Source organism: Pangasianodon hypophthalmus, chromosome 19 (assembly GCF_027358585.1).
Source record: "Pangasianodon hypophthalmus isolate fPanHyp1 chromosome 19, fPanHyp1.pri, whole genome shotgun sequence".
Lineage (NCBI taxonomy): Eukaryota > Metazoa > Chordata > Actinopteri > Siluriformes > Pangasiidae > Pangasianodon > Pangasianodon hypophthalmus.
In genome coordinates, this window is record NC_069728.1 from 6497255 (window position 1) to 6521012 (window position 23758).

The 23758-nt window shown below is 40.3% G+C and overlaps 1 protein-coding gene across 4 annotated transcripts in view; it reads left to right on the forward strand.

Annotated features, from left to right (window-relative positions):
- trappc8 (trafficking protein particle complex subunit 8) overlaps positions 1 to 18915 on the forward strand; it is a 37642-nt gene extending 18727 nt beyond the window's left edge. For 2 of the 4 annotated variants that reach the window (XM_026944682.3, XM_026944684.3), the window contains 22 exons: positions 55 to 170; positions 246 to 396; positions 498 to 598; positions 1200 to 1305; positions 1498 to 1629; positions 3111 to 3335; positions 4528 to 4636; positions 6719 to 6913; positions 7293 to 7456; positions 7540 to 7614; positions 7779 to 7878; positions 8200 to 8351; positions 8471 to 8904; positions 9038 to 9206; positions 9466 to 9562; positions 11287 to 11355; positions 13010 to 13068; positions 13254 to 13457; positions 15261 to 15362; positions 16272 to 16414; positions 17554 to 17643; positions 17745 to 18915. In XM_026944682.3, coding sequence (XP_026800483.3) covers positions 55 to 170; positions 246 to 396; positions 498 to 598; positions 1200 to 1305; positions 1498 to 1629; positions 3111 to 3335; positions 4528 to 4636; positions 6719 to 6913; positions 7293 to 7456; positions 7540 to 7614; positions 7779 to 7878; positions 8200 to 8351; positions 8471 to 8904; positions 9038 to 9206; positions 9466 to 9562; positions 11287 to 11355; positions 13010 to 13068; positions 13254 to 13457; positions 15261 to 15362; positions 16272 to 16414; positions 17554 to 17643; positions 17745 to 17979 — 3228 coding nt within the window. In that variant the 3' untranslated portion in view covers positions 17980 to 18915. The remainder of the gene's footprint in view (positions 1 to 54; positions 171 to 245; positions 397 to 497; positions 599 to 1199; positions 1306 to 1497; positions 1630 to 3110; positions 3336 to 4527; positions 4637 to 6718; positions 6914 to 7292; positions 7457 to 7539; positions 7615 to 7778; positions 7879 to 8199; positions 8352 to 8470; positions 8905 to 9037; positions 9207 to 9465; positions 9563 to 11286; positions 11356 to 13009; positions 13069 to 13253; positions 13458 to 15260; positions 15363 to 16271; positions 16415 to 17553; positions 17644 to 17744) is intronic. The other 2 variants (XM_026944683.3, XM_026944685.3) reach the window with 1 other exon arrangement.
- The last annotated feature ends 4843 nt before the right edge of the window (positions 18916 to 23758 follow it).

Below are 23758 nucleotides of genomic sequence, written 5' to 3' on the forward strand. Positions count from 1 at the left end.
TTGTCCTTTCATCTTTTCATCTCATTCATTAACCCTGTCTGTCTCTCTCTGTAGTTGGTGTCAAGGAAAGGGTTAAGTAGGTCTCTGTTCTCAGCTACAAAGAAGTGGTTTGGGGGTGGCAAGGTTCCAGAGAAGAGCATTGCTGAACTAAAAAATACTGCAGGACTGCTGTGAGTGTGCAGATAATACACATGGGCTTGTTTTTAAGAAATGCTCATCTGACCTTTTGACCTTTGTGACCTCAGATACCCCCCAGAAGCCCCTGAGCTGCAAATTAGAAAGATGGCTGACCTGTGCTTTCTGGTTCAGCACTATGAGTTGGCCTACAACTGCTACCACACTGCCAAGAAGGACTTCCTCTCTGACCAGGCCATGCTGTATGCTGCTGGAGCACTGGTTAGACACACACACATGCACACATGCACAGTAGATATGTGGCTAGCTCTGATGCCCTAGCATGTTATGAAACTTTTGTGTTTGTATGTGTGGTTTTGTAGGAGATGGCTGCTGTATCTGCGTTTCTGCAGAGTGGAGCCCCCAGGCCGTACCCTGCCCACTACATGGAGACAGCCATCCAGACATATCGAGATGTCTGCAAGTAGGACATGCGTGCATTTTATTTTATTTTATTTTTTTATTATTTTTTTTTTTAATCCACCATTGCTATTTTTGAGCATGTATTTATTTAGAAACTGTGCACATGAACAGCCTGTTTAGTAGCGGGAAGTAATAACTTTACTTTACTCAAATAACAGGCTCGTGTCATATGTAGCCTGCTATTTGAAGTGTAATTTTAACTGCAGAACATCATGTTGCATAGGTAAAAAGTGAATGATAAACTTTTTAGTTGTAATGATATAAAGACAGATTTGGCTTTACATGTTGTTTCATGACAGGAAGGAAGTGATGCTTATCGTCACCTGAGATATTTATGACATTGCATTTTGATATGAGAAAATAATCTTGGTTTTAGTAAATTAGGCTTCTGTTTGAATCATTGAGAATGGAGGGAAACCTATTTTTGTAAACGAAAATAAGATGCTATCTGAATAGGAGTCTATTAAACACTGTAAAGGTAAACAGTAATTTATATAATAAGGTAGAATATAATAATTTTATAGATTTTTTTTTTTTAGGAGTAACTTTGACTTTATAATCTGTCTAGTTTTATACTTTGTGTGTGTGTGTGTGTGTTATAGAAACATGGTCCTGGCAGAGCGCTGTGCTCTGTTGAGTGCTGAAGTACTGAAGAGTCAGGCCAAATACTCAGAAGCTGCAGCTCTCCTCATCAAGATGACCAGTGAGGTGAGGTTTTTTTTTTTTTTGAAGGTGTAAATATATGCGCATTTTCTGCGCATACTGATTTGGTACTCAATTCATTCCTGCTCTTTCTCTGGTATTTTTTATAATCCTTATCTGTGTTTTAATGAGAATGATGTGGATTTCAGCTGCAAGGATTCGGTACTCTGCATTTGTAATCTGTCTTGTCTATGATAGGACTCTGACCTGCGGAGTGCGCTCTTATTGGAGCAGGCAGCTCACTGCTTCATTAACATGCGCAGCCCCATGGTGAGGAAGTTTGCCTTCCACATGATCCTGTCAGGCCACCGTTTCAGCAAAGCCGGACAGGTGAGACTGAGCCTTCTATTCTATAACGCCACTCACTGCAAAAATGACATCTAATCAAGTCGAAGTACCTTGAATATAGTCACATCTAGTAATATATCACATATCTAGTATTTCCTATGATAAGATTACAGTAAACCAAGTATAAGATTATTAAACCTGTTTCGAGCCATTTGTACATTTCAAGCTTGAAATAGTCTTGTTCTATTGGCAGATAATTTGACTCATTTTAAGCATTTATTTCTAAAAAGAAGCAAAATTATCTGCCAATAGAATAAGAAAACTACAAGCTTGGAATGAATAATGTCCAGAAATAGGTTTAATAATCTTATATTTGGTTTATTGTAATCTTATAAGAAATACTAGATAATTTTGACTATATTCAAGATATTTTCACTTGCTAGGATGACATTTCTGTCTGGGCCAAACCAGTACCTGCTGTCCATTTTAAGGTGGTTTTAGATCAGTGATAATATCTCCAGATAAATTTCTTGAGCAGGTTCTTTTCAACTGTAGATAAAAAAAAAAATTCTCCAGTACTTGAAAATGCTGTCTGACTGGAACCAAGAGCCAGTAGTTTCAGGAGCTTGAGAGTAGTGTCATTTTGTTACCATCGCTAAGAAAATCAGTGAAATTAAATAGTGTAGCCTTATGTAGTCTGAGGAGCAAACATTCAAAATGTATTCTGGAGATTGCCATAAACTAAATAAGCGCTAATAAGAAAATTGCTATCAAAAGTCTTTTAAGCTGGTGCATGCTCGGAATCAGTAGCTAAAAGCAGTACAAAGATGTTAAATTTTATTTATATAGCGCTTCTAACAAAGGACATTGACACGTAGTAACTTTACAGATATCTGGATATAGATTTAGTTTCATTCCGAATGAGCAAGCCAGAGGCAGCAAAGAAAAAACTCTCTGAGACTACATAAGGAAGAAACCTTGAGAGGAACCAGACTCAAAAGGGAACCCATCCTCTTCTGGGTGACGCCGGATAGTGAGAATATAAATCATTACTCTTCTACAGCTGTATACTGTAGTGTCGAGCAGTGCTGTGTGTGTTGGAAAGATAAGCATTGTTGATTTTGTTTGAGTTTTAGTTTTAAGTCTGTAATATCCAGGTGATGTACTGGAACACGTGTGTTGTCTTGCTTGTAATCACTGTCTGATAATATCTTTGTGCTGTGTCTAGACACTGAGGGTAAAATGTAAGCCTTATTGAATCTGTCATAGTTTCTAATGTATATTGTTTTAACAAGGTGCATTAGGAAATTAACACATAATTACGTAATGAATCTGTTCTCTCGACCTCCAAGTCAGTGCAAAAGGGTGCGAGCACTGATTTTTATATCCGTCTGTACTGACATGGCTTTCTTTATATATTCTATTTTTATTCCATTGTAGGAAGAGGTGTACACACACAGATTTCAGGAAGTCATCATTTTCCACCTCATATGCGTTATTCTTATTGCTTTCTCTGTTTGCAGAAGAGACATGCATTGCGGTGTTACTGCCAGGCCATGCAGGTGTATAAGGGGAAGGGCTGGACTCTTGCCGAGGATCACATCAACTTCACCATCGGCCGACAGTCCTTCACTCTGTGCCAGCAAGAGAACGCCATAGCCGCTTTCCGACACATTCTGATCGGCGACAGCAAGCAGTCTGCCACGCAGCAGAGCGCCTTCTTCAGGGAATACCTTTATGTGTATAGGGTAAGAGGATGATGCCTAATGATGCCATACCAGATGAAAGAAAGTATATAGGTGATACCAGTGTTTTACCTGGTTAGATGCATCATGTACAGTATTATGGCTGCTTGAGAACATATGTGATTTATAGGAAAAGGAGAGACAACCATGTGGTTTGAAGACTGGATATTTGGAATATTTTAATTTTAGCTGAGTGGACTTATTTGAGTTCATTCAGCCAGCAGTGGATGATGAAAGTGAGGATCAGAGTTAAACCTGGCTCCATGGGTGCCAAATTAAACTTATGGCAGGAAGTAAGGCACTACATCTGTTACACAAACCTCCAAGATTCATGAACTCTGACTGGAAAACACAGCCTTGTCTTGTAACACAATAGACTGTGAAGTATGTATAAGAAATAAAAAGCATTATTTGTATTGGCTGATGTAGGTGTATCTTTATAGCAGTTGGATTAAGACTATAAAAAAGGTGGTAATTGAATCTATTTTTAATAAATCCACTTTGGTCAGAGATTTTTTTATTTTTTTTTCCCCCAGATTTTGTAAAAATGTAATGATGTCAGCATTATACGTGTTCACCAACAGAGGTGTAAGTTTAGCAGAAAATCGCTTATTTTACATTTTGTCTGGAACACCAGGGTTCTTACTAATCTGTGTAGCTGAAATGGCTTTAGATATTTTGTCTACTGATATGTGACTATTTATGCAGAGCAGCCGATTTAGGACAGTACTGATTTTGAATGCAGACAGGTTGAAACAAAAATCAAGTTGCAGAACCTGTTATAGGCCAAAAGAAAGTGTCTTACACTTTACAGAATATGGTACAAAAACAGCTAATAGCTTACTGAAAGTTGGCACTTTAACGTTGAATACCTTTTTTATTCTTCCTGATTAGGTAGGGATCCCTCTTTGTGGATGACTGTGGAATGTTTCCCATTTTGACATGTCAGGCACTAAATAGGGTGTGGGATAATAGCTCTGGATGTATAGGAGCCATAAGACAAAAGGATCCAGGATTTGAAGCTTAGGGACAGGAACATGCTGAAGCAAGAAAGAAAAGTGTAAGGAGATTCAGCTTGTAGATTTATATGTGTCCTTTCTGCGGAGCAACACAATCTTTGAATGGAATTGATTTGGAAATGCTCTCTATGTGACTTTGATTTTGCATTTCTGTGCATTTTTGCCTGTACTTTCAGAGTGTGAGTCAGCCGTCCAACGAGAGCTCTCTGCCTCAGCTGCCCCTGCCCTGCTTACTCTGCACCCAGACGCGCGTGTTCTTTGGCCACGAGCGCAGACTTGCGGAGGGTAAGACATGCACAAGTGATGTATACTAGCTCTTATTTGCACACGCATACACATGAATATGAACACTTGAGGGGTTAAATTCAAGCAAAGTACTTGCAAAATTCTCACCTGCAGTCATGTAAGCAAAGCCAACATTTTGCCCCAGTGCAGTTTCCAAAACTTCTTTACTCACAGGACATACACAAGCAACAGCCCAGCTTGGTCTCAGTACCTGAGAGTGGAGAACATGGTGGAGGACATTCTGTTTCAAAATTCAAGATTTTGAAGACTGGACAAATTTATATTTGTATATAAACACTGATGAGCCATAACATTTCAAATCACCTGCCTATTGTATAGGTCCCCTTGTGCTGCCAAAACAGCTCTGACTTATTGAGGCATGTACTCCACAAGACCTCTGAAGGTGTGCTGTGCTATCTGGCACCAAGACGTTAGCAGCAGATCCTTGAAGTCCTGTAAGTTGTGAGGTGGGGCCTCCATGGATCAGACTTGTCTGTCCAGCACATCCCACAGATACTCAATCAGATTGAGTTCTGGGAAATTTGGAGGCCAAGTCAACACCTTGAACTCTTTGTCATGTCCCCAAACCATTCCTGAACAAATTTTGCTGTGTGGCAGTGTGCATTATCCTGCTGAAAGACACCACTGCCATTAGGGAATACCGTTGCCATGAAGGAGTGTACTTGGTCTGCAACAATGTTTAGGTTGGTGGTCCATGTCAAAGTAACATCCACATGAATGCCAGGATGCAAAGTTTCCCAGCAGAACATTGCCCAGTGCATCACACTGCCTCCGCCAGCTTGCCTTCTTCCCATAGTGCATCCTGGTGCCATTTCTTCCCCAGGTAAGTGACGCACACGCACTCGGACGTCCACGCACTCGGACGTTCACAAAAGAAAACGTGATTCATCAGACCAGGCCACCTTCTTCCATTGCTCCATGGTCCAGTTAGATGCCCCCGTGCACATTGTAGGTGGACAGGGGTCAGCATGGGCACTCTGACTGGTCTGCGGCTACGCAGCCCCATACACAGCAAGCTGTGATGCACTGGGTGTTCTGACACTTTTCTATTATAGCCAACATTAACTTTCTCAGTAATTTGTGCTACAGTAGCTCTTCTGTGGGTTCGGCACAGATGGGCTATCCTTCGGTTCCCATGTGCATCAATGAGCCTTGGGCGCCCATGACCCTGTCGCTGGTCCAACAGTTGTCCTTCCATGGACCACTTTTGGCAGGTACTAACTTCTGCATACCGAGAACACCCCACAAGGCCTGCCGTTTTAAAGATGCTCTGACTCAGTTGTCTAGCCATCACAATTTGGCCGTTGTCAAAGTTGCTCAGATCCTCACGCTTGCCCATTTTTCCTGCTTCCAACACATCCACTTTGAGAACTGACTGTTCACTTGGTGCCTAATGTATCCCATCCCTTGACAGGTGCCACTGTAATGAGATAATCAATGTTGTTCACTTCACTTGTCAATGGTTTTAATGTTATGGCTGGTGTGTGTGTGTGTGTGTGTGTGTGTGTGTGTGTGTGTGTGTGTGTGTGTGTGTGTGTGTGTACTTATATACATTTCTCATGCATTTGCGCAAACTTTTTTTTTTTTTTTTTTTTTTTTAGATTAACCTCTGCCCTTTAAGTATATAGGAGTGTTTTAGCTAGCTAGAAAGCAAAAGTAACGCTAACTGTACATGCTAACTATATGAACGTATCCATTCTTGTATAGCATCAAATAACGGTGTACCATTATTTCAGATTTCAGACCTGTTGTATCCAGAGGTCCCTGTAGTATAGGGGGATTATGGGGAAAAAAATTGAGTTTTTCACTAGTAGAGAAAAAAAAAAAAAGCTGGTAACATTTAGCAGAGTGGATACCCAGCCAAATATAATTATTGTAGCTACCCATCAGGGTGTCTTTTACCAGAGTCAAACATTACGTAATAGTGTTTTTGTTTGTTTGTTTGTTTTTTTGTCTTTATGTTCTCATGCTTTTCAAATCAAATGATTCTTGAAGCTTAAGAGTGGGTTGGTAGTTTTAGATGTCACTGATTGCAGGCATGTGTGTATGTGATGTTCACAGGGGAAAAGCAAGCAGCCACCCATGTGTGGCTGGATCAGGAATACGACCGGGAGCAGTCACAGCTGTGGGCGGAGTTGGAAGAGCAGGTGGTGGCTGTGGTCAACCGGGGCAGCGTGCCCGTCAGCTTCCAGCCAACTCAGTACTGCCTCAGCAGTCACACCGATAACCTGCGCTACCCCCTCGCTGTGGTGGAAGGTAGGACTCCTCTAATGTCTCCAGCCACCAGTGAGACTTTCAGTATTTGTTTCACAACATGCCTAACAAACTATATTTTCCAGCTCTGTTAAATATTAACACAGCTGGGTGAGAAACTGGGCATAGAAACTTTCACAGCGTGTTTCGGTACAGTGACTGTGGCAGCAGCTTAGTATTGCTGAAGGCTATATAATCATGAAAATGCTAATATAAGAATCTCACTCACATTACAGAGTGGTTGATGTGTATAATGTTGACGTGGAACCTTTTTTTAAGCATTTGTCATTTAAATCTGGAGGTTTGCATGAATGTTACACCTGTGCAAATCCGTAGCATAAATCACACTGCCAACATGCTCCATTATGCTGCACCTCTGCAGAGCCCATTATCGTGGAGGTGGTGTTCAGAAATCCTCTGAAGGTTCCACTGGCTTTGTCCGAATTGTCTCTGCTGTGGAAATTCACTCCCAAGGACTTTTCTGGGCCTCAAGGAGGCACGAGTGGAGAACCCATCTCTAATGAAAAGGAGGCAGCCACAGGCAAAGTAAGAGAGTCTAAAGTTGTCCAGGCTTTGATTGTTAGTGTTTAATTAGGCCTCCTGTGTTTAATGTGCTTTCTGTGTTTCAGGCCACAGCACTCAATGACCTTATCAGCACTGAAGTCATTCCAGAGTTCCCTATGAGTCCTGAAGAAACAAAAGTGGTGAGGAGTTTTATTATACTTTTCTTCTTTTATTTCTTGTTTCTTTTTTTCATCGTCCTGTTTGTTTGGTGTATTTGTTCATGTCTCAGAAATGTTCCTTTTTTTATTCTGTCATTGTGTTAACTATTGATTTATTTATTGATAGATTTATTTATTTATTCCAGGCTCGGCTGAAATTGCTTCCTCATAAAACAGGAGAGCTACATGTCCTCGGTGTGGTCTACAATCTGGGCACTGGAGAGGAGGACAGCAACACTGGTGAAGGTATCTAACACTCACTCACACTCCCTTCTGATCCTCAGTGACGAGATGAGTTTCATTTGTAGCAGCCTAACTGCCTTTTTATATACCTTTTTTATTTGCATTATGGCACACATGCAGTTCTAAGTTTGTATTCAAATATGTCATATGTGTTGTTGTCTGCTACAAACCAATAAACTTAACATATCATTTCATCGTTGATTTTTTTTTTTTTTTTGGTCATTTATTATTTTACCCTGCTCTGGTGAATTATTCTATGTTTGATCCTACTTGAGTATCCGTTTCAGTGCTTCCAGAGCATTGTTGTTTCTCTTCTGCGCTCAGCAGCCAGTCGTTTGATGTGTGTCCGCGGGAGGCAGGATCTGGAAATCCAGGGGCCGAGACTGAACACGACCAAAGAGGAGAAGACCTCTGTCCGACACGGATCAGACCGTCGCCTTGAACCTATAATCACTCCTCCAATGCCTCTGCTGGAGGTCTGTGCAGCAACCTTTAATCCCTTACAGCTTTAGTCTTGCTTGCAGGTTCACTCTGGAGCTACCAGGCACCTGTTATAGGAGCTCTTACAGATATTTTCTTTATCATCTTATCCCAGGTGTTTTTCATTAACTTCCCCACGGGCTTGCTATGCGGCGAGATCAGAAAAGCGTGGGTGGAGTTTGTCAACGTGAGCGCCGTTCCCCTCACTGGCTTGCGGGTGGTGTCCACCCACCCGGAGTTCTTCACCTTCGGAAGTGCGACCTCTGACCTCACCCCAGTGACCCCCACTGCTGCTGAACACTGCTCCGCCTACAAGACAATGGTCATGCCCCCGTCTGTGGCTGCAGTGACGCTGGTATCTCCTGCATCGTTTGGCGTGACTGGGGATGACCGGCCCACAGTAGCTGAGATTGCTTTAACAGAAGGAGTTCTGGGACCCGGCGAGGCACTACAGATACCACTGTGGCTCAGAGGCCCTGACCGAGAGGGCGTGCACGAGATCCACTTCCTGTTTTACTATGAGAGTGTGGAGAAAAATGCAAAGCTCAGGTAGCCACCAGCAGAGGGAGCTTTTTCCCCCCCATATTTTATTCAAAAACGTGCTTGCTGAAAATGACGGAGTTCACAGCTTTGAATGACTACTCTTCACTCTGTCTTTCACTTTTCCCTTCCTCATTCTCAGTCACCGAGTGCTGCGCCACACAGCCTTCATCTGCGCGAGTCGTTCGCTGAGCGCAAGAGTGACAGCGTGTCGCAGTAACACGCTGCCAGGAAAAGTCAGGAGAGAGGAAAGGGAGGAGGAGCGCTGCGGCAGCATGCTGGTGTTCGTGGATGTGGAAAACATCAACACTGTATGCGCCTTCCCACAGACACTCCTTACTTTCTCATGCACTAACAGCCTCTCTGTTTACTTTCTAACTGAAAGTTTTGATTGCACACCCAATCACTAAAAACACTCCCATATTAATATATGCAAGATGCTAAACAACACATTATTTCTTGCATGTGTGTTTGAGTCAGTGCTGAAATCAGTAGTAACATTAATGAGTTTAGAATTTGTCGTTATTCAGAGTAAGTATTGTAACAGCTCGCTCTGTCTCTCACGTACAGAGTGAAGCAGGAGTGCGCGAGTTCCACATAGTGCAGGTGTCCAGCAGCAGCAGACAGTGGAGGCTACACAAGTGCATCAATCCTGCTGGAGACAAAGGTCCGAATTTTTGATTGAAAATTTCATCTCCAAATCCGTTCTCTTGATCACCAGATCTTTCTTTGACCTTCAGACTGCCATACTACTGACGGTCATAGTTCTCATACAGTAAATAAAAATGTGCAGAATTACATTTTTTTTGTATTTTGTGCAAGATTTGGAGTGTGAGCAGATCGGCTTGATGCAGGACTGCTGATATGAACCTAACACCTCAGCACTGAGTTAACAGTTCTTACTTAATAACTGTTAATAACTGTTAATAACTGTCTCGAGACTTTTCCTGACACTTTGGCTAGTGATTTTTTTTATAGTCAAGTCTAGGGGTGTTAGTTTGAGATTTTCAGGTTTTGAGATTCTAGTAGGGAAAAAAAAAATCACTTTCTTGAGATTACACTATTAACTGTTTTAAAAAGAAAAACAAGCTGGTGGTGAAAATAATAGGAAATAATTATTATGAAATCTTTGTGCAAAGATCTCTTTACACATGCTTTTGTGTGTATACTCACCATCCGCTGTATTAGAAACACCTGCACCATCATGCAGTTATCTAATCAGCCAATCATGTGGCAGCAGCATCATGCAAAAAATCATGCAGAGGTCAAGAGCTTCAGTTAATGTTCCCAGTCCTTCAGTCTGCTAGTGTGTACTGTACCTTAATGCTGTGATAACTCCTCTCAAACACTAGGGGGTAGAACAGCTATTGCTCAGGTGGTTTGGATCCTTAATAATTGCTGTGGGCTTATTGTAACAACAGGGAAACATGCATTTTGTCAGTGTCCCACATAGAATTGCCAGTGGTCTTCTCTGCATTCCTCACAACACGGTGAAATGCCCTCCTGAACTGTTCTTTCACCATACCACACAGTGAAACCACTTATAATGACATTCTCCACTGTACTTCAGTCAAAGTTGATGAATGTGTTAGTGCTTATGGCCTATTTTCTCAGTCTATGAAAAAAGAAAAAAAAAAAACCTGTTTTAATGGTTGTACTTGTGTTGTTAGACCATTTAAGCTTTTCTGAGATCTGTAGTCCAAGGAATTTGAAGCACTTGATTTCTAAATGGCATATAAAAATCAGGAATTAGTGGCATTGAATCAGTATTGCAGCAAGGCATTTAAATTCATGAAGGTTTAGGTGACTGTGTTAAAGAGCACTTGCTGTACCCATCACTTCATGACCATCAATGGCAAAACTGAACAAGCAGAGCAATACAACTTGCTCAAAAGGTGCTTTGATCAACAGTTATAAACACTTTTCAACTTTCACATCAGTACAGAAGAGGGAATTTGTTGAAGAAAATATAGTTTCTGTGATACCCAAGGCACACTGCTTCTCAGAGCTTTACTCTTTACTTACTCTTAGCCTATTTATGAATGAATATTGGGTTTAGAAATTCAGTAGAGAATAGGAAATGTGCAGTGTGGGAATTAAAAACAGAACACTCTTTGTGCAGAGTAAAATATGAGCTTTTATTGATCAAACCTCTGACCCTTAAGATCTTAAAGTTGCAAAATCTGTGCGCATTAGTATTTGTGATTTCGTTTGATCTGGAGTGTAAGAGAAGCTTCTTTTAAGAGAGATTTCAAGCAACAAAGTCAAGCAACAAAGCTGCAAAAAAGGAATGAAAGCGCTGTGTGAACATTTCCAAGATACACATTTTCTTATTGATCTAAATCTAAATCCCTTGTTTAATTTGATTTTTTTTTCTCCTCCCTTTTCCAGACTCTAAGTTGGGCAGCAGGGAGAGGGGGAAGCTGTGCTTCAGGGCAACTAGATGCAGAACACAGGAAGGTGAGAGACACCCACATGCACAGCATTTCAGTTCTTCAACTTTAACTAGCAGATAATTACTGTTCATCAGTGTTAACGTGTGCCAGCCTACACATTTCACTTTCTGTTAATCGGTTCTCATCCCAGTTTCAGCTGCCTGCGTTTCAGCTATACGTAGTCCTCTGTTAATCAGTGGTGATATCTCAAACCTTCTGGCAGTGAAAACATAGCAGACACAAACACTGCCAACTACAGAATACTTCATACACACTCAGCATTCACTTTATTAGGATTACATTTATGCATTGTACATTTATGCACAGTTATCTAATCAGCCAATTATGTGGCAGCAGTGCAATTCAAAAATCATGCAGATACAGGTCAAGAGTTTCAGTTAATGTTCACATCAAACATCAGAATGAGGAAAAAGTGTAAACCTGTGGCATGGTTGTTGGTACCAGATGGGCTGGTTTGAGTATTTCAGAAACTGCTGATCTCCTGGGAATTTCACACATAACAGTCTGTAAAGTTTACACAGAATGGTGCAAAAAACAAAAAACATCTTGTGTTTGACGAGGGTCTGCAGGCTGAAACACCTTGTTGATGAGAGCGATCAGAGGAGAATGACCAGGCTGGTCTGAGCTGACAGGAAGTCTATAGTAACTCAAATCACTCTTTACAAGCATGGTGAGCAGAAAAGCATCTCAGCATGCACAAAACATCGAACCTTGAGGTGGATGAGCTACAACAGTAGAAGACCACACTGGGTTCCATTCCTGTCAGGCAAGAACAAGAATCTGAGGCTATCATGAGCACAGACTCACCCAAACTGGACAGTTGTAGATTAGGGGGAAAAAAAATCATCACTTGGTCTTTTTCCAGTCTTCAGCTGTCCAGTTTGGGTGAGTCTGTGTTCATGATAGCCTCGAGTTCTTGTTCTTCGGTAAAGAAAGCAGACTAAATGATGTAAGCAGACTTATTTATATGAAAAAATTTCAGTCTAGATGAAGCTGATTCTACCGTTAACTGCACAAGACTACCTGTTGACTACAAGACTAAAGTTTTTTGGTTTTTTTTTTCTTCTTCTTTTTTTCTTTTTTTTTTTCTTTTTTTTCCTCTTCATTTAATGGACTGTTAACACTTTATCCCTTTGCATGAAGTGAAGAGGTGTGCCTAAGTCGTTGTGTTTTGTGTTTTTTTTTTTTTTTTTTTTTTTTTTTAAATCCCACTCGGGATTAAATATTTTTTTTTTTTTTAATTCCACTAATCCCACTAAGAATTCCTGCTGCAGTTATTTGTGTTGTCCTTCAAAGCTAATATAAAATTTTAATAAAATCTTTGCACTGTAGCATTGTGACCAGCGCTGTGTGAAAGAGTGTATTTGGCACTATGGGCTGCACATTACTATCCCATCTCTCTCAGCTAGTTAGAGTCAGGTCAGCAGTCCAGATTTGTTTGCACCAATTAAACAGCCTAAAAATAGCATTACGAAAGGAAAAGATGACTAGAAAACTGCTTTTTTGAACTGCTTGACTCAAAATGCCACCCACAGCCTAATGGAAGCATTTAATTTGTTACCCATTTGTGTGTGTATGTTTGTCTGTGTGTTGTGTCACACTTTGCTTTGAAGCAGTGTGAGGCTTTTTTTTCATTCAGTATTCTCTTATTTCTTCAGCTACCTCAGACACAACAGAGAAATACACTTTTGCTGACCTAAACCTTGGCAATGAACAGGTAAATCATAAGCCTGTTTCACTATAATCATATTCTTCAAATAGACAGAACACATGAATCAATTTTGTTTATATAATTGCTTTTCACAAAGACTTGACCTGCCATTTTTAATCAAATTCTTTACTTGATCATTTTGTTCTCATGCTTATTTCTTTGCATTTGTTTAATTTTGTGTCCCTGCATAGATTGTCAGTTCTATGACTCCATGTGCGGACTTCTTTTTCCGGAGAGGTCCGCCCTCTGAGTCCAGGAAAGGAGGCGTGTCTCCAGGTGGAGCCACGCACATGAGGAGGCAGAGCCTCACACCTGCTGGCAGGACGGATGACAGCATAATGAGTGTCGTTCGGAAATGCAGTGAAGTGGAACTCGACATCATCGTCCTTTGGAAGGTACTTTACTGTTCCTTCTAATCAGTGAGACTTTATGAACATTTACTTAAATCATCTGGCAGAAATCATTATAATATACACTCACTGAGCACTTTATTAGGAACACTACACTAATACTGGGTAGGGCCTGCCTTTGCTCTCAAAACAGCCTCATTTCTTCCTGGCATGGATTACACAAGATGTTGGAAACATTCCTTTGAGATTCTAGTCCATGTTGACATGATTGCATAACATAATTCCTGCAGATTCTTCAGATGCACTTTAATGCTCCCGTTCTACCACATCCCAAAGGTGTTCTACTGCATTCAGATCCGGTGGCTGGAAAGGCCACTGAAGAACACTGAACTCATTGTCATGTTCCTAAAACCAGTTTGAGATTAATTTTGCTTTGTGACATGGTGCATGATCATGCTGGAAGTAGCCTTTAGAAGATGCTAAATTGTGGCCATGAGGGGATGCACATGGTCAGCAACAATACTCAAATAGTCTGTGGCATTCAAGTGATGATTGACTGGTATTAATGGGCCCAAAGTGTGCCAAGAAAACATTCCCCACACATTACACCACCTCCACCAGCCTGGACTGTTGAGGCACGTTTGGTCCATGGATTCATGCTGTTGGCTCCAGATTCTGACCCTACTATCTGTGTGCCTCAGCAGGAATCGAGATTCATCAGACCAGACTACGTTCTTTCCAGTCTTCAACTGACCAGTTTTGGTGAGAATGTGCCCACTGCCGCACAACTCTCATTGGGTGTTTTCTCTTTACTTGCACCGTTCTCGACTCTAGTAAACTATAGAGACGGTTGTGAATGAAAATCCCAGGAGATCAGCCGTTACAGAAATACTCAAACCAGCCTGTCTGGCACCAAGGATCATGCCACGGTCAAAATCACCGAGATCACATTTTCCCCCCATTCTGATGGTTGATGTGAACATTACCTGAAGCTGCTGGCCGTATCTGCATGATTTTATTCATTGCAGCATGTACCTCTGGGATTACGATTGTTGCAGATATATCGCTTCTCCGCCTAACAGTAGGACTGACCCAGGACTCTCTATATCCTGGTTGATTGTGTGACAGTTTTCCATCACGTAACTCGTATACCCATGGAAGAAGTTGGCTAGAGGTTATTGTCCTGACTAATGCTAGTCATGAGTAGTAAAGTACTGCTTAAAAAACAGCACATCTCATTTGACATCGCGTTTCTCCCAAAGTGGTCTATAAACTACAAGAAACAGTGAGTTTGGCTTTAATGGCAACGTGCACACCCAAACACATACTCAATATAGGTAGGGCCTCCAGCATTATTACTTTGTGTAGCGAGCAAAGTCAATAGGATGTCATTTGGGATTTGCCTGACTAGAAGATGGTGGATTTTTTAACTTTATTAATAGTTTTATTTATTAATAGTAGTAAGAATTAGCCAAAATCAATTAAAATGAATCTAAAACATTACACTGTAGTTTACTGTTGTCACTGGAGAAGGACATTATCAGGATAATTCTCTGACTCCTGTGTTTAAACAGTCAGTGGACAATTTCCACTGCACTATTTCTAGCTCTACCCATATGTCAAAGCTGAACTTGCATGGTGCTTGGGGAAAAAGATAACAAAACTTTACTGTGGTGCACCGTATGGTGGAGAAGTGCTAATAGACTGCCAGACAGACATTATGTTTGTTCTAAGCAAAATTATTAAACAATTCAGCTTCCTAGCTGATTTGAGGCCTTTAGGAGCTTTACACTGTGTGTTAAATTTCTGAAATACTGTTTCTAATGCCTTGTACTTCTGTTCTTGCAGGCTTATGTTGTGGAGGACAACAAGCAGCTCATTCTAGAGGGACAACTCCACGTTGCTTTGCAAACTATTGGCAAGGAGGCATGCTCACTCGCACAGAAAGAGGTATCTCTCAAAAGACTTAACGCTTTGCTTGCATTCTCTCGTTATTGACTGATTTAAAAGCAATTTCTAATCGCAGTTCAGAGGCTGATTTTAGTGGTGGGCGATCGGTATCGCAATATATTAATGTCACAATGTGTGGAATTTTTATTCACTTTCACTTCACCTATTATGTTACATTCAATTTCAACGAGAATTCAGTTGTGCAAACCTGTTAGCAACACTTCCAGCAGTGCGTGTGTGACATGAGTATTTTTGTTCCACACTAAATTGCTTCTGTACTGAAAGGAAATATGAATAATTTGCTTGAGTGAAAATGTGGTAGGCTTCATTCTGTTCCAAATTTTGTTACTAATTTTGGGACTCAAAATATGACCATTAAAATAATTTAATAATGCAAAATCATTTCATCATTTTAATCATTTAAAAAGTGCAAGAAATATTATATTACCTGGTTTGCACCATGGTTGTGCACCATTTACACCGCAGCACAATTTCCAGCATCAAACATTTCACATTCCTTTTTATTTGCACTTTTTAATTTTTAATTTTTTGATTTGGACCAAGAATTTGAATTTTGGTACCTCACTATTTGATATCTTTTAATCTTCCAACCATTTTTACTTTTCCATTAAACATTAGTTCCTTAATTAATTCAGCTCTCGCTCCTCTGGAACAGATTACATCTGGTCTGTTACCTCTTTTTTTTTTTTTTTTTATACTGTTGCATAGCAACCGTTGTCATAGACACTCACTGAGGAAGTAATACATACAAGTTCAGATGTTGTTCACTTGTTTACCACACACACAAACACTAAACTGCATCCCCCTGCGTGTCCTTCCGAGTATGTCAAGTGAGAGGATTCTGTGACACAGCTTTGAACCAGCACTGTGTTATTGTCTGTGTGGCAGGAAGCTCAGGAGATGGTGCTGCTAAAGTTCAAGCCTGATCCTCCACCTCCTGTCAGCAGACCCTCACTGGAACAGCTTTCTCATCTCATCAAGACCTGTCTGCACTACCCCGAGTCCTATGACCACCCCTTCCCACAGAAAAGGTCTCTCTCTCTCTCTCTCTCTCTCTCTCTCTCTCTCTCTCTCTCTCTCTCTCTCTCACACACACACACACTTTTGAGGAACCATCCAACCTTAGAGGTCTTTCATAATTTTAGACAAACTAATTAGCTTATCAAAATATCCATGTACCTGGAAATAGCATGTTCACTGAAGTGACTGTGAGTTTTCCAGGAGGTGCTGTGAAAGTTGTTGTATATTCATGGCCTCTAACTGGAAAATAAAGTATACATCACTACACCTGGAGACTGAAAACAGGTTAAAGGTCAGAGCTCTGGACAAGTGACCAGTTGTTATGGAGATGAATAAGCCTGAGACTATGCGATACAATAGTGATGGGTCACAGGCACTCTTATTTTACCATTCTGGTTCTTTGTCTTCCTCTCCTTTTGCTGTCTTTATCGTCTAATAGGAGGACCAAAAAAAAAAAAAAAAGAGAGAGAGAATTGTAAATAGCAATACCAAGTACCTCAAGAACATGAACATGCTTCACAACTATAGAGGGCAACCTGGCTTTAATCAAATCCTCACTGATTTATGTTTTTTAATAAAAGATAGCAGAATTGAAATTAAACACCCAAATCCTAAATGAACAAATCAGTCATAACGCAAAGATTTAATGAAACTTAATGTAATTAGTGATCCTTCAATAGACAGGCAATCTTGCAAAATTGAAAAGATACATTCTTCTAAGATGACCTTCTGTAAGCATTTGCTGTCTCGTCTATAAATTATGAAAGATGTACTGGAAAACGATTTCATAAAACGAACGGGAACCTGAAAGCGACTTTGGTCTGTAATTTGACAAGCAGTTATTTGATATGAAGTTGGGTGAGTTCCTGTATGCTCCAATGTACATTATTTCCTGTGGTTACATACAGTATAGATAATCATCTAATGGCTTGAATGGCCTACTTCAAACAAATTCAGTCAAAAGCTTTGTCTATATAAATTCTGAAGGAACAGATGTTGGAGATGAATGTATGATATTGGTAAATCTACAGACTGCAGACTGAATACAAATTAGTCTACTGTGTGAATGAACTGTTTTTGATTCATTTTGAATTATTTCTTCTAATTTGTGTCACTTTGTCACTCTACTGCTCCATCTGTCTCTCGTCAGCTTATGCATGGTACCGGTTACCTTGACTCTGTCCAACTGTTCCTTGGCTCAGGTGGATGTCATCATTGACCTGCGCCAGAAAACGACGAGGTAATCAAGACTGACTAGTGTTTGACAAACTACAAGCACACTGTGAAGTTATTTTTTCGGTTGTGTGTGTTTTGTCTAAGTGCTGTCTCTCTTCTTGTTAGCCCCGAGTCACTAGAGGTGCATGGTGCGTTTACATGGTTGGGGCAGACCCAGTACAAGCTGCAGCTGAGGCCACAGGAAGTCCACCAGCTATCGCTGAAGGCCTGCTTCTTCCAGGCTGGTGTGTATAACCTGGGCACGCCGCGGGTCTTTGCCAAGCTCGCCCAGTCAGGCACCATGTGTGAGACCAGCCAGCAGAGCGCCATGCCAGCTCTAATCATCATTAACAGTGTGTGATCCAGTCATCGGTGCAGGACTGCTGCTGCTCCAGCCTCAACTCGCCACCCTACAGCAACAATTCTCTTTCAGACTGCAGCAGTTTTCTACTTCTTGTTTAAAAAGAATTGAAAAACTAAATTTGGGGGGGAAACAATATACCGAGGTTATGTTTAAGTGCAGTACTGCATCTGACATTCTTGTAATCTCTGGGGAGATGATAAAGACCAACATACCCATAGTTGTTTTCGTCTTAAATACAGAGAATGGAGTTGAAACGTAAAAAGGTTCTTTTTTGTCTTTCCCAAGAATATTTCTCATATCAGCATTTTTTTTTTTTTTTTTTTTTTTTTTTTTTTTTTTTTTTTTAATTTTTATGAAGTCCATTTTATTTACCCAAATCAACACTTCAGACTAAACCTGTGCGTGTGCGTGCGTGCGTGCGTGTGTGTTGCTAAATAAATGGGTGTCTCCTCATATTGCCAGTGTTTCAGGCACTACGCTTCACTTCTGCAGTAACAAAGACTTTGCTCCATGTGGAATCTTGAAGCTGCATAACTAAAGATATAACCTGCTGCAGGACTTGTTTTCTCTGCCTAACGGATCATGGCATAATTTCTTATTCAATGAGCAGGCTGTACAAGCTGTCAAAGCCAGTGAGGTGCGAATGACATCTGTTTGACAGTGAGGAAGCGGTGGCATGAGTAGCCCACTGCAGTACTGTGACACGCTGTGTAATACTCTGGTGTGTATTGTTTTGCTGGACTGGGCTGATTTCACAGGAAATATGTCATTTTCTTTTCTTTACAAACCAATCATTTGCTCCTCTTTCCACCTGTCACCCCTGATTAAACTGTTATTTAATGTATCTATGTGATTGCTTTTCAGACAAAATGATGTATTATATTTATAACAAATGACTGTAAATAGAATAAAATGTAACCAGATAACCACAAAGTGTATTTTGGGTCTCTCAATGCATATTATTGGTGCTGTATATGTTTACTGAGCCAAGTTTACCTGAATTGTATCATTGTTTCAGATTTAGCACTGGTAGTCTACACAACCCATTTAATTCATCAGTGAAATCTGCAGTGATGTGACCCTTCAGGACTGGGGATTAATACACAGGCTGGAGCTGATTGCTTATTCACATTGGAATAAGGCCAGGCAATGTTTTTCAAAATTTGTCCAGTTTCAGTGAACCTGTGCCTGCTATAGCTTCAGGATCTTGTTCTTGACTGACAGCAGTGGAACCTGATGCGGTCTTCTGCTGTTGTAGCCCATCCGCCTCAAGATTTGACACGTTGTGTGTTCTGAGATGCGTTTTCTTCTCATGACGGTTGTAAAGAGTGGTGAGTTGAGTTCTGTAGCCTTCCTGTCAGCTCAAACAGATCTGGGCATTCTCTGAATTCTCTCATCACCAAGGCGTAACTGCTCTCAGAACTGTTGCTCACAAAGTTTTTTTGCACCATTCTGTGTAAACTTTAAAGAGTGTTGTGTATTAAAATCCCAGGAGATCAGCAGTTTCTAAAATACTCAGACCAGCCCTATTCTCACCAACTACTGAAGCTCTTGACCTGTATATGAATGATTTGGTGCATTGCATTGCTGCTACATGATTGATTGATCAGATGATTGCATGAAGGTGCAGGTGCACAGGTGTTCCTAATAAAGTGATTGGTGAGTGTATATGATGATTGCCCCTATGAATGAGCAGCCACTGACTTAAAATGAGTTAAATTCATATCCACCTTTTCTGTGCAACACCAAGAGTCTGGTTGTAAATAATTGCGATGCCTTCTCCTCAGCCGAATGGATGATGGTGTTGTATATAGCTGGATCCTGGACTCATTTGGTCTAATCCAAGTTTCTGTCAAAGTACATCCATGATCAGTTTTGACCATCCTAGTTCAACTTTATTTCAAAGAACTGTGCATATGTTTAGCTTTTCAAGAACGTAACTTTGTCATTAGTAGTTAATCATTGTTATAGTGTAAAAGCTCCTGTGGTTATGTTTTGGAGCCTGTAGATGATGCCTTGAAGCATGCTAATATCAATTAGGCTGAAAACATTCCAAATAAAGGGGAAAAATCTGCTAATGTCTTTTGCCATTATCTCCATAATCACAAATCATCTCACAAATTAGACAATAACACCTGAGGAGCAGTTTAACCATGTATTTTTAGTCTGAGTGTAACACACTATAAAAAATACTAAAAAAAAAAAAAAAAAGACTTTTTTTCTTTGTAGTCATTTATAAGACACTTTGAGAGTGAGGAGATAATGGCATAGGAGATACACTATATGGCCAAAAGTTTGTGGACACCTGACCATAACATTCATACAGCATGTGCTTGTTGAACATCCCATTCCAGATATAGTCCCAATTTGCTGTTATCCTCCACTCCTCTGGGAAAGCTTTCCACTAGATTTTGGAGCGTGGCTGTGGGGATTTGCCCATTGAGCCACAAGAGCATTAGTGAGATCAGACACTGATGTTGGGTGAGGAGGTCTGGGGTTCAGTCAGCGTTCCAATTCATCCACAAGGTGTTCAGTGGGGTTGAGGTCAGGGCTCTGTGCAGGACACTCGAGTTCTTCCACACTTCCAGCCTTGGCAAACCATGTCTTAATGTGATAATGACAATGTGCACAGGGGCATTGTCATGCTGCAACAGGTTTGTGCTCCTTAGTTCCAGTAAAGTGAAATTGTAATGTTACAGCCTACAAAGACATTCTATACAATTGTGTGCTTCCAAATTTGTGGCACTAGTTTGGGGAAACACCACACATGGGTGTGATGGTCAGGTGTCCGCAAACTTTTGGCTATATAGTGTAAGCAGAAAGTGCAAAAGAAAGTACACAAGCCAGTGATTTAAAAAAAAAATCTTTCTTCTTATTGAGTGTTTTGATAGTGTGTTAGCTTGTATGTCATTGAGGATTCTGTTTTGCTATCACTGGTCTTTTGCCTAGTGTTCCAGACATACTGTTTGTGCCAGCGCTACTGGTGTTCTGAAGACCAACTGGAGAACATCACCATGCCATAAAATCTGGCAGTGGTCCTTCTTGCTCCAAAAACGGTCAAAGGGGAGTGCCTTAGGGTAGTTCCCTGCCTCTCTGTATACTGAGTCTTGTTCATCTGTCTCTTTCCATGTAGGGTCTCTTGGCAGGCCTGTGTCGAAATTGTTTATCTGTAATTCTTTTTTGGACCATGACTGCTGGAAATTAAATAAGGCTGCTCATCACTTGCAGACAACAGCTTCTGACTCTTATAAGCAATAAAACCCTCTTTGTCTGTGTCTATGCCAAAAGGAAATACTTATCCTAAAATAAACTATTAACTATGATGATCTGATAAACTGTGAACATGATTACATTTGAAAAAGCAGAGACTTGTTGTGTTCATAATTATCACCATCTAATGCATCTTTTTTGCATTAGATTTACTGTCCAAAAATGATTAACGAAATTGCTGCTTTAGAACCAAAGGCACAGACCATTTATCACTATTAAAGTAATCCCAAATACCATGACTTACTGCTACTGTTGATAAAACCCAGTGCCATTATTACTGTGAATAAAACAGGACCCTGACTAGGACAAAGCAGTTACTGACGATGAATGAATAACTAAAATTCTTCCTGTTTTGTAATTGGGAGATTCTTCATTTGAACAAGAGTCTTAACGTTGCAAGTGTGCCAATGAATTATAATAAGCTTAACAAATAAAACCAGCTAAACTGAAACGCTCAAAAAAAGAGAGAGGTAGCTATTAGTGTATAAGTGTTCAATACTGTAACAAATTATTAATGTCAGTCACAGCTGTCGTGTGAAGAACAGTGACTGGAAGACTTATCAGGTAACAGGTCTGTTGGCTTGGCCATGTTTCTGTGACTGCTAGTTCTGCTCCAATCAACTGACACAGGAGCTGTGAGACTGAATTTCATCCTAACTGAGCTCTAATCATTTGCTATAATTGTAACAAATTATTATTTTATTATTATTAAGTTAAATGGAAACTTCCTCACTAATGTTAAACTGACATTCTTGCCACCACTAGACAGTTGTCCCAATTAGATGATAATTGAGGTTGAGTTGGAACCATATTTGTATTAGATTCAAGACTGATACCTGGTGCGAGACGGCTATATAGTACTGATTGATTCTGAGCAACAGAAACAATCAACTGGAACATTTTGGGGCACTTTTACTGACCAGTCTATTATGGAAATTATAGTATTCATAGTTAACGACATAATGTCAAATCAAATCAAGCAGGCTTTATTGTCTGTCCTCTCATCACAAACTGATATAATATTAAGAATGAAATATAGTTCCCCCAGATGCTACAGTTAACATGGGAAAGCATGAGATGTCAGACAAGAGATTAAGTAAAATAGTGACTGACAGTGCAAAAGTCAATAAATACAGACAATAGACTATGCAATAGACTCTAAACTATACAGTAAACATTAAACACTGCAAAAAAAAAAATCAATTGCGCAGTAGTAATGATAATGTAAACTCTGTTGATAATCCTGAGTGCCATTATGAACATGTAGAGTGACTTGTGCATGGATTGTTAAATATTATGTCTCTTGTAAAGTGACTAAGTGCAGTGATAGTAATGAAATGAAATAAGGTGAAGTGGCCGTCATACCAATCAGATGAGAAGTCTAATGACTTGTGGGAAGTAGCTTTTCATGAATCTACACAATCTGGCCAAAAGTATGTGGACATTTGACTATCATACCCATATGTGTTCCTTCCCCAAACTGTTCCCACAAACGCAAAAGCACCCAATTGTCTAGAATGTCATTGTATGCTGTAGAATTGCAATTTCCCTTTACTGGAACTAAGAGGCCAAAACCTGTTCCAGCATGACAATGCCCCTGTGCACAAAGCGAGCTCCATGAAGATATGGTTTGCCAAGGTTGAAGCGGAAGAACTCTGGTGCCCTGCATAGAGCCCTGACCTCAACCCCACTGAACACTTTTTGGTCCTTGTACCATTCCTCAACTTGTCTCACTTCCTCTCTGTAATGCTATCTCATCACTTTTGGTGTTGAGCTCCAGCAAACTAGATAATGTAGCTGTTGTGATGTTTGCCATCATGGGTGAGCATTGTGTACAGCAGAGTATACAGTACACAGCTCTAAAATAGTCAGCTCAGGAAAATGTGTTAATACTCTTGGTAGATTTAATGTACAGTAAATATAGCTTTGATTTTCAGGCAACAGTCCTGTTTCCATGCCATGAGCTACCACTGAAATAAAAGTAGCCTTTCTAATGGTATTTTACAATTGTGAGACTAGACCGAGGAACCTAGAATGTCACTCTGTGAGGTAGGATGAGGCTGATAAACCTCTGTAGGAGGTCAATGTCTTTATTTGTCATTGACAAAGAGCTACATAATGGATAATACTAGTAGTGAAATTCCTGGTTGCAGGTTCCAGAGTCATGGAAACATATTACAACAAACACAAGAAACCTGAGACTACAGTACAGTGCGCATGTAGTGCAGTAGAAAACTGCATTATACTACAATATACCATATTATCTACCAGTAGTGATAAATGTGGTGTGACATACTGAAGAAAGAATATACACAGAAAATGCCTATTTACAATAGAACACTGTACATGTGCGTATGAATGGTTTCTAAAAAAAGATGATGTGGTGGCTTCATATTACTCAGAGAAAGCAAGCTTGTTAGGTGTCATGTGATAAGGGAGAGCTAACTGGACCATGGAAACTAGCAACAACTAAATTCTCAGAATAATGTGTTGGGAGGAAAAAAGA